Source organism: Petaurus breviceps, unplaced genomic scaffold, assembly GCF_028583685.1.
Source record: "Petaurus breviceps papuanus isolate PSGF00001 unplaced genomic scaffold, PetGlider_PUasm1.0 99, whole genome shotgun sequence".
NCBI classification, from domain to species: Eukaryota; Metazoa; Chordata; class Mammalia; order Diprotodontia; family Petauridae; genus Petaurus; species Petaurus breviceps.
This window is the reverse complement of record NW_027187465.1, coordinates 293,722-304,687: the sequence shown is the minus strand read 5'-3', so window position 1 is coordinate 304,687 and position 10,966 is coordinate 293,722. Positions and strand designations below refer to the sequence as shown.

General features: G+C 49.5%; 1 protein-coding gene across 2 annotated transcripts in view; it reads right to left on the bottom strand.

Moving 5' to 3' along the window:
- Positions 1-727: 727 nt before the first annotated feature.
- The window catches only part of PRR14L (proline rich 14 like), a 62,726-nt gene continuing 52,487 nt past the window's right edge, over positions 728-10,966 (bottom strand). For both annotated transcript variants that reach the window (XM_069081560.1, XM_069081561.1), the window contains exons 5-9: positions 8,596-8,670; positions 7,624-7,792; positions 6,517-6,623; positions 5,389-5,460; positions 728-4,710 (exon numbers count right to left, since the gene is read on the bottom strand). In XM_069081560.1, the coding sequence (XP_068937661.1) occupies positions 4,434-4,710; positions 5,389-5,460; positions 6,517-6,623; positions 7,624-7,792; positions 8,596-8,670 (700 nt within the window). In that variant the 3' untranslated portion in view covers positions 728-4,433. The remainder of the gene's footprint in view (positions 4,711-5,388; positions 5,461-6,516; positions 6,624-7,623; positions 7,793-8,595; positions 8,671-10,966) is intronic.

Below are 10,966 nucleotides of genomic sequence, written 5' to 3'. Positions count from 1 at the left end.
GCCTATGGTGTACCAAGCACTGTGCTGGGGGGGGGGTGGGGGAAGGAGGAAAGAAGGAAGGATCGGAGGGGGGAAGGAAAGGAGGGGAAGAAAGGGATGGAAGGGAGGGAGGGAGGAAGGAAGGAAAGGAGGGATGGAAGGGAGAGAGGGAGGAAGGAAAGAAGGAGGGGAAGGAAGGAGGGGAGGGAGGAAGAAGGGGAAAAGAAGGAACGTGCATTCATTAAGTGCCTACTTTGCATCAAGCACCATGTTAGGGATGTAGTCTCTGACCTCATGAGTTTTCATCAATGGGGGGAAGCCACACTGCACACGCATGGAGCAACAAAATGCAAGTACAATGAACATGGAGGTAACCGAGGCACAAGGCACTAAGAGGAGTGGTGGAGGGCACGGCCTATTCTCTGCTCACCAGACTTGCTTGGGCAGTTGGAGCTGAAGCTGAGTCCACACTGAGAGGCACAGGAGGGTCAGCCCAGCCCAGGCCCAGAGTGAGGTTCACTGTGAGGTGATCAGTGAGGATCTTGCCAGGAACACGGGGCCGGCCACGCCGGACATGTGGGACATGCCAGACACATGCAGGACATGCCAGCCATGCCCTGGGGACCCTTTGAAGGGGGCATTCAGACTCTTATGGCTGAACATCCCTCTCCTGCCCCAGGTCACGCTTTACCCCCATTATGGCTGTAGTGACAAGAAATAATCACACGGACTAAGGATTTTTTGAAACTTTTTCAAAAAAAAAAAAAAGTTTTTTATTTTCATAAATTAACACATATAACAGTGGGAATTTTAGAGTCACAAACCACCAAACAGAAATGAGACTGTGAGGGCATGATTGATGCCAACATCACCCAGAATGTACCAATCTCACTGAACTATTTCTCATGATAAGTTAGAGACACTTTATTCAGAAGGCTGCTGGCCCTGTCCAGCAGGAGAGGTGCTGAAACGCATCACCCGGAAGGTGGCTTGTGAAAAAGATAAAGCAATAACTGAGACCATCAGACCACCCTGGGCAGATGAAGCACCATCTCTCCCCCTCCCCGCCCCGCCCTCCCCCCCCCCGGCCCCCCGCCCCCCCCAGTAAAATCCAGACGACTTTGGGGGCTGGGTTTGTGGACTCTGATTTCTGTGAGCTGAAGCCTTCTCCTGGATCAGTGACTGCACAGAAGCCCAGTCCTCTTGGCAGAGAGGGTCCCTTCTGGAGGAGGTATATAGGAAAAGACACTGCCAATTCTTTGTAATGCTTTGGATAAAGTCACCTACAACGTGGTACATCCTAGATCCTTTCACAGACACCAGGAGAAAGCTTAAAAAATATTTTCCCACAGGCATTAAAGGAAAAAAAAACTAAAAAAAAAAAAAAAAAAACCCAAACCAAAAAACAACTGCTTATCTTTCCCCTGCCTCAAAGTGACAAGAGAAAAGCATCATTGCCTAAAGGTTGACCTTAATATAGTGTTTAATGAAAGAAGATCAAATCTTCTCCTGGAGGCAGAGAGGGAGGCTCCAAGAGCTCCCACCCCATAGCCCACCTGCAACCCAACACCCGTGGGTGGGGCACACAGGCCAATCTTGGCAGAAGGGGGGGACCCCAAAGAACAGATGTCCCATTTCTTCTAAGTTGGCTCCGGCTCCAGCATGCCCTTCAGGCAAAAGTGTGACCAAGTGTCATGATTTTCACAGCTGGGGGGGGAGGGCATCATGTTTTGGGATTCACAGCATGAGTTTCTGAGCTCATTGGGCTCCGAGTAAGGCAAATGCTACATGTCTCTTCACTGCACCCCCCTCAGTAAGACAACACAGACATGATCGACTTGAATGAGGTACTTTCACACCAACAGAGAAATGAGACCAGAAAGAGGCAGGGAAGGGTGTGGAGGGGGAAAGGAGGGTGGCAGGAAGGGGAAAACCAGCCATGAAAGGTTCAGCAACAGCAGAACCCTAATCAGACCTGAGATTTCTCCCCCATCCCACACAGAAAACACTCAAGCCCCTGAGGTGATCCAGGCCACTTGGGGTAAAAGACCTGGCCCTTGCCATGGGCAGCGTGGGCCCCAGGGACTGGAGATGCCACTGAAAAGCCTGTAGACCTGAAGACAGGTGTGGCTACGGTGCTGCTAGCATCCCAGATCCATCAACTTCCTGTGAGCAATTTGAAGCCTAACCAGAGACTTGAAGGGGGTAGCAAAGGTCTCTAGGTAGAAGCCTTTTCTAGACCCTTTCAACATTAGAGCTGGAGCTGGGAGGCTGGGCAGGTAGAACCTTTAAGATGGGGAAAAGTCCAATGATTCAGAAATAGCCAGGGCTGCCTGGGCACTCAGTGCAGTGGGCCCCTGGATCCCTTCCCTCTCCATGGGGTTGACAGAGCTGTGACCAGCTCCTTTCCCTGGTCAGCCGGCCCTCACAGGTGCCACTTCTGCCTGTGCTGAAGCTGAAATGACATCTCTGATGACATCATCAGGGCTACTGCTGCAGTGTCTACCTTCTGGTCCAAGTGTCATGGCCTTGGTATCTTCCAAACTTCTGACACCACCAATGGATCTCACAAGATGGTCCCACTGGAACAAGACAGCTAGGTAGGGGGGCTCCCTGAAAAGAGGCTGCAAAGGGCACACACTATTCCTCAAAGGTAGGGAATAGAGGGAGAAGTTTGATGCTAGCATCAAGAGATTCCCATCCTAGGCAGAGGTATCAAGGTCAAATGTAGGTCCTGATGATACAGGCCTCTAGAATTTAGCTGGTCCACAAGGGCCTGGGCCTATGGTACAACCAGATATGGTACTGAGTTGGTCCAACTGGGGTGGGGTGGGGTCCTGGTCCCATTCAGCTGTAGCAGATGCCCCAGGTCCCTATGTCTAGGCCAGGAGCTTCCAGAGGAAAAAGCCCACACTCTCCCAAATTGGCACAGACAGTCAACCTGCAGAGGGAAGGCAAAGAGGCAAACTCCCTCTCCTTACCCTAACAAGTTAATCCCAAGTGGGTATGTAAAACCCAGCAAGTGAGTCTTCTGTGACCCGTGGAGGCTTGTCAGGTGCAGGTCTCAAGGCACCCTAGCAGGGTGGCCTGTAGGGTTGGGAAGAGAGGCTAGGAGTATGGAGGTCAAGGGGAACATCCTGCCCACTGGCTGAGAACCCCAGCTCTCTACACTCATTCATAGGAAGACCTGCTTATGAGAAAGAGAAATGCAGAAGGGAGAGGGAAGGAGAAGGGCCAAATGGATTAAATGGAGAAGGGCTCATGAGAAGAGGACAGCATCCCTCTGACCAAATAATAACCCCGTAGGCACTAAGGAGGAATCAACAGCTAGCAATCCCTCGGCCTCTCTGCAAAGCTTCAAGTATGTTTCACAAACACAGTGACCAGAACCCCCAAGCATCCTTGCCTGGGGCCAGCCAGGGCTGGCTTCCCTGAGGCGACTTCTAATGAGGAGTGGAGGGCACCCTCTCCTTCCCTGGGGGCAGATGGCTTTTCACACTTTTGGAAACTTAATAAGCCTTTCAATCCTGGTAGCCCTGGGGACTAAGTCCACCACCATCCACCATCATCCTTTTGGCCATAAAAACATCCCACTGGGTCCTAGTATATTAAAAGCTACCTGGAGACAAACTTGTTCTTTGACCTTAGGTCCGTTCAGTTGGAGCCAGGAGCCCTCTGGCCCAGGCAGCCTGCATGGAGGGAGGGAGGGGCTATGGCTCCCGCTGCGCTGTGAGAGGCTGGGTCAGAGACACTTCACATATCCAACATCTTTGCTTAAAACAGATAATTGCCTTTCCCCCCACATGTTAAAAAATCAAAATCAAAACAAAAATCACATTTAAAGGCTCCCAACATGCAGCAATAATAATAATTAATAATAATAACAATGACAACAATAATAAAAAGAGGAAACACCACAACATTGAAAAGTGCAACTGACTTGGAATGGCGCCTTGATGGGCTCCTCTGGTTCCAGTGACAGAGGCTGCCAGGGGCGGGCAGGGCTGGGGCAGAGGGGAGGGCAGGCCAGGCCACACACACAGGACCCAGTTCTAAGCAGACTCATTCCCAGGAGTTAGAACGAAATCAGGACGAACCATTCCCCAACTCCTCTGGAGAGCCGGGGGATCCCAAGAACAGAGATTTAGCTTCTGTGACTAGCACCGCTGTAAACAATGGAGAGTCCACAGGAACGTGCAAAATGAGGTGGGTGGGTCCTGGGAATCCTAGTGTTATCTTAGGAGGGCAGCTGTCAGGCGACTGCATGAGAGGGCAGGCAGGCCTTCCTGGGGCCCCTCTTGACCACACAAGAAATGTCTGCACCTTGGTAACCAGGGATCCCTCATGCAGGTTGAGTGGTTGAAATGACCGGGAAAAGCCAAGAGATCCTTGCCAAGGAGGTCCAAGAGAAGGACCAAAACAAAGGCCCCAAATGCCTCCATGGACTTGACTTCTCAGCAGACTGATGCCAGCTCCTCTTCTCCCTCCTTGGCAAGGAAGGTCTCCAGGTCCATCAGTTTCTGAATCAAAAGAGCGTCCAGCTCTCGGCTTTGCAGGGCAGCCTTTTTTGCCCTGGTAAAGCTGCCCATCATCTTAATCTTACCACGATTCCTCCTCTTCCGAGGGACAGTAAAATCCTGGAACTCCAGGACCCGCTTTCTCTTCTGCTGGCTGACTGAAATGAGTGCCCCATTTCTCTCTCTGGGCTCTTCAAAGATGGTCTCTAAACACCTGGAATTGGGGGGATCAAAATGAAACCATCAGCCCTGTACTACGGGCTTCCCTCTTCTACCCCTACAGAACCTCTGATTGAGAAGGATCCTCAAGGGGCTGGCTACTCACACCTGTCTCTGGACAGGAATCCCCTTTAAAATATCCCTGGGAAGACCCTGAATGAAGAGGAACCCGCTACCTCCCAGGATGGCCCCTTCCACTGCTGGACAGCTTGGACCATCAGCACATCTGTCTTGACACTGAGCCTAGAGCTGCCTCTTCTTCATCCCCACCCTTGTCCCTGGTTTCACTCGCTGAGGCCAGTCCCGACCATCCTGCTTGTCCTCCGCTGGAAGCGTCCTGGCTTCCCCATGTGTAAAGATGAGGAGGGTCCTTCCATTGTGGTCTAATGTCAGGGTTTTAGTTTCAGCTGCTAGGCTATTATTATTGCTATTATTCTCTTTGGCAGGACCTACACTGACTTCATTTCTCGGCAGCTTGGTGCTGGCACAGTCTGGGCCCCAGGAAGTCATTTGGCTCTAGCCTCAGCCCTCCTATCAAATTCTGCTATACTCCCCATCCACTTCTGCATTTCCCATGACTCCATCTTCTGGAGCCCACTCTTCTCTTAAACCGGGACCTTAGAGAGGAATGGCATGGCCTCACACACTATTTCCCTAATCCTGTGGGACATACCTGGATGCAGGAGGGGACTTGTAATTTTTATTGGTGTATATTTCTTCCAAACTGAATTCCTTCTTCTTCAGCCTGAAAGAAGAGAACACGGGTCTATCATGCGTTCTCATTCTTAGCTGGCTCATGGACAGAGCCGTTCCCAAAGTTCTCGCATGAGCAGTGGCCTATCTAATCCCCAAAGTCATTCCCACTTTCTACAGGAGGACAGAGAAGCCCAGTGAAGCTACAGGGAGTGTAAGAGGCTGAGCTAGGACTAGAACCCAAGGATTCCTACTTTTGGTCAAGTATTCTCTGCCCATACAACAAGAGACCTCTCATGCTCGCATTTCGCCTGAATAGGGCAATAAAGGAGTCTGTGCCCACTAAAGGAGGAGAGAAGATAAATCTGGGCTGAAACCGTCTGTCTCCAGAGCATCATGATGGTGGCCCAGAGTTTCATGGGAAGAAAGAGTGAGTGATTGCTTTGAGTGGACCCAGATTCTGCTCCCCTCCTCCCAGGAAGGGATAGGTGGAAAAGAGGGGAAGAATCAGCAGACAAGGCCACAGTGTTGATCTGCTAAGCATGTCCAACAGTACCTGCCAGACTGTTGGGGTCAGTTCCCTACTCACAACAGCTCCCCCTTCTGGGCCATCAAAACAAGCTGACTATCCTTCTCACAGTCACGACAAAGCTTACATAGGTGTCCAGAAAAATCATCTGGGCAGTCAATTTCAGATGAACAGCTAAGAATATGTTCTCTTTACTTAACAAGAAATAATAATAAAAAATGAAGCCCTATCTAAATGACTGAAGAGGGAAGGCGTTGTAATGGGTCAAAACACACAGGACAATGTTTGCCAAACTACACCCACAGCAAGAGTGGTAAAACATCAATTAAAATTCTTAAAATTTTGCTATTTCTCAGAATAAGGGTCCAGGCCCCAAAGAATGCAATGAGTTTTCTCCTAAATCTCCTCAATGGTAACATCTCAACCCACTCTTGGCAGTCTTTCCCAACAGGCTCAAGTTTCAGCTATGGCTCTTTCTATGTCATGAACAGGAAGGTCAGCACCCCAAGGGTTGACTCGGAGGTGGGGGCATGCAATCAAGGATCAAAGTCTACCAAGGTGTAAGACTTCTTGACTCACCGTTTGGGTCGAGGCAGTCCCATCGGGGTAAGGTTAGGGTCGGGTCTAGGAATGGTTTTCCGGATTCGAATCTGTGAGACTTTTTTTGGCCGCTTCTCTGGCTCAATCTATTTTTAAGGGTTAGGATGGAAAGAAGAGAGAGTAAAGAAAAAAAAAATAACAAAATCCAATGAAACATATAAAGCATCTTTGTAGGATGCCCAAGATATCATTTCACTGGTTTTCTGAATCACTGGGACCAACAGCAGCCAATGTTGTTCCTCAAGAGGCTGTCACCGGCCCTATCAAATCCTAATTTATAGGACCAAAACACAATCTCACAATTCAACTGTGAAATTTGGAATAGGAAAATTCCTCATGGACATCCCTTCGTTTTGTGCTCTCTTGCCCACCTGATATCCCACCTTATTCTGAGAAAATGTACGAGAGCCCAACGGCATGGCAGAGGTAAGAATGGGAAAAGAGAGTCGAGGAACAGCGATGCTGCGCTTTAGGGAAGGAAGTCAGCCCAGCAAACCGTGATAGCAGCTCCAGAGGTGTGGAACTTAGACACTCCTTCAGTTTTACCATTTGGGCGGCCTATTGCCAAATGACATGCTCAGACAGTAATGCCAAGGGAGACAGCATCTCTTGTATCGGGCCAGAAGAAGGCCAAGCCTGGCAGCTGTAAGACCAACACCCAGGAGAGGTTCAAGGGGCGTAACAGGTGCCCTGCCTAGGATTAACAATGAATGTCCATATTTATAGTCATGACCCACTTCAAGACCAGGGATCACAGAAATCTGGTGATGGAAGCAACTTGTGCCTGCCAAGTCCTGCCCCACCCCCGCCCCCAGAAAGATACCCCTAGATCACTCCCATCAGAAGCTGGCCAGACTTTAGCTGAAGGCTTACAAAGGAGAGAAGCTCACCACTTCCTGAGGCAGCCTTCTCTTTTTCTGGACAGCCCTGCCCGTCATGGAATTTTTCTTGGCACCCGGTGAATTCTCCCTCTCTGAAGCCTTCCTCTGGCGTTCCTGGCTCTGCCCTCCAGGGCCAAGCAGGACAGGGCTAGTTTGTTCCCACACAGGAGCTCCTCCAGGGACAAGGGGCACCCTCCCCACTCACCTCTTTCTGGGTGGCGCTACTGTGCTGGCTGGCACACACTGCAGGGACTCTTCTGAGCTCTTTGAAAGCAGGAATCTGGAAATCGGAGGCTGGAAGCCGGAGCACACTGACCACTGGTTCAAAGGCTAAGCAGGACTTTGGTGCCAAAGCAGAGAATGGAGATCCCAGCCTAAGACAATGGAAAGCATTAGAGATGACCATTTCTCTTGCTTCTGTCTAGCTGAAGGGTCTTGTTTATGTGGGGTCCCTTGACCAGGAAGGAGTCTGTCGAGCCCCTGTTCTAGTCCACTGAAATTCACAGCAGAAATGACGATAGGATGATATGATGCCACTGTTCTAGCCCACCACCTCCCACAGAGAAGACCTTGAGCCAAAACTCTGTTGGTTCCCTGAAGGAGCCTTCCAAAGACTGTACTTCAGTAAATACACACAGGATAGTAGTATCACCTCCAGAGATCCTTCATTGCCAGTAAGGCAGGAAGCACACGTTCTTATCAATGCCATTACCGGAGAAAGTGTAAGGCTGGGGGAGGGGAAGCCCAAAGTCCTTGGTGAGGGGGGATAGAGCCAGACAACAAAGCCAGGTCTTTGACCCCCAAGGATGGCACTCTCCGTGACTAGCACCTGGCCAGAATGTACAACTTCCAAGTTCATTTCACCTTTTAGAGGTGGAAAAGGAAGCCCCACAGCTGGAAGTATCTTTTGTAATAAGGAAAGCTTATAGAGCACTGGAGAAAGATCATGCTCAGATGATATACTTATCTGATGAAAAAGGTGGGCTAAGCCCTCATTCACATCAACAGGTGCTATCAGAAGACACCCAGTGCTTATGGAGGCTTCTTCAATTAATGTCTTAAATTATCCAACTTCATCCTAGATTGGCCCCTTTCCCTCTGAGTAATGCTGTGCCCACTGGGGCCCACGAGTCCCCCCCCATCACGGCTGGTATAGAACAGATGGTATGAGTCTTACCTAACTGGACTGCCTCCGGTCCTAGCAGCGGTGGCTTCCATGCCCAACTGAGGCACATGTGGTAAGATGCCATGGCTGGTGTGAGGGAGAAAAAGCATAAAATCGAGCAGGTTAAGACATGCAACAATGGGGTAAAAAATGTAATCACTAGATTGGCTTTAAACCCTAAGTCAGAATTTCTAGGAGAAAATGCCTGTGGCACCTTAAACAAAAAAGAAACTCAACAAGCCCGCCACAAATCTCCCAGTCAACAGAGCATTATCCACATGCTTTGTGTTCTTGGTAGCTTGGGCAGGCTGGTCATGGCCCTACGTTAGAGGTTAAAGAGAAGGAAGACCTAAGGATGAAAGAAAGGGAAGGGAGTGAGCTGAGCGTGAGTGTGAGGGAGTGGGGAGGGGGCCACCTGCAGACTCAGAGACTCTTATTAAACTATGATTCAAGGGAAAAAAACGATCCCAAGATGGCATAGGTACACAATGCCTGCTCAACATCAGGGGCACCCTGTGCTGCTCTTGTATGTGGACAATCTGCTCATGATTCTCTCATCTGCCTTATGGACGACAGAAGAAACCAAGGCTGGTCTCTGGAGCAGGATCTGTGGGACACGAGTGGGAGAGCAGCTGCCCACCAGGCCGTTACCTTTCCGATTGAGTGGCTATTTTTACCAACACACCACGAACACTTTGCTCTGCAATTGGGAGGGGCTCTGACACTTTCCCAACAGAAGGAGTCCATTATCCTTCCTGGAGAAAATTCCAATTTTGGTGACCTCCAGAATACTCTTTTTAGTTCTGAGGCACTTATGGGAAGCCTAGGAACACATTCCTCCCAACAGTGAGAGGTTCTGCAGGGTGAGGAGGTGAGCTCTTTGTGTACTAAAGCCCCTCATGGTAACCCTGAGTTACTGCTGCCGTCCTTAGTCACACAGCAGTATGCGACTGGACGTGCCTTCCTGGGACCCATCCTGCTCCTTCTCCCCTCCTTCCCAGGAGGTATAGGGGGAGTAGGTAGGGGAGAGGACTTTGGGTTAGATACATCTCTTCTAGGCCTGGTCCATAAAATGGCAAGTGCAACTACATCTCGAAGTCTCCTCGCTGTTCTAAATAATTTCTCTAATCCAATGGAAAACAAACAAACAAACCAGGCACTGACAAAAAAGGGCATGAAAGTCTTTGTCCATACAAAGCTTTAAAGTCACTTGATGTCAGGCCCATCACTAACGTGGCAATCCTATGATCTGTGTTAGTAAATGGTACCGACCTAGAGACAGCAGCTGTGTGCTCCTGGGCAAGGAAGCTATCTTTTATGGTTCTCATTTTCGACCCTGACCACATGTTTCAAATGGTGACTTGATAGCCTGTGCTATCTCACAAGGGGATGGCATGGCTCAAAGGAGGTTTTTGAAAATGTAACAACATGAGACACATGTATATTTTATAGATTAATGGAAGCTTTGGCTGACCAAAGCCATCCACACCACTGGGTGAAACAATTGAGATCATCAGTATTCACATGCCCGGCTTAAGAAAGGCATCAAGCCCTCTAGAAGGTGCCTACTAATTAGTTAGCCGGAAAGCTTTCTGAGTTGCACAGATGGGAATATGAGCTCCAGACCGAAGGCTGGAAAATGATCTCTCGGCCCTGGCAAGGAACTTTGAGGAACCTTCTTGAAAAGCACACGGCAGGATGGGAACTCTCAACGACTGGGAAGGAGCTGAGCCTAAGGAGAAGCTCCCGCGTCCTCACAGGTGTCATTGTGGCGGAACAGTCTCGCTCTCCCTGTCCCTGTAAAAAAAGCCCCCAAGTGCCTGTCCAGCATGACTCTAAGACTCAGAGACAGAGGCAAAGAAATCAAGAGACAAGAGAGAGGAGAAATGAGAAAAAGAAAGAGACAGAGATGGCAAATATGAATGTGTGTGAGTCTGGGGGAGAAAATCACACGGAAGGAAAAGCCGCTGGGCTGGTGGCTCAGTCCATTTCTCACATGGAGAAATGATTAAATGCTGAACCAAGCTCAACCCTGAGACTTTTCAAGAGTCTAATAGACTCAATGGCTCATGCCGTGTGAGAGAGGTCAGAGGCAATGCACAAGGGGGTATCCGTCATTCCTCAACTTGATTTGTTCCCAAGGGATCAGTCAGTAAATGGGCCAGTCCACAAGGGCCTGACCCAAGAATCTCAGCTGGCATTTCTCAAATCAACAATTGCCCCATTCTCAGGATCTTGAAGGAATAAGACCCTGAAGATCTTGGGGGCTATTTCTGGGCTTCTGTTTTCATTTTTAAAATTCTGTTTTGCTGATAAAACTGCCAGGCCCAGAGAAACATTCTAGAAGCACAAGACAAAGCCTGAATGAGCTTTCTGTACAACA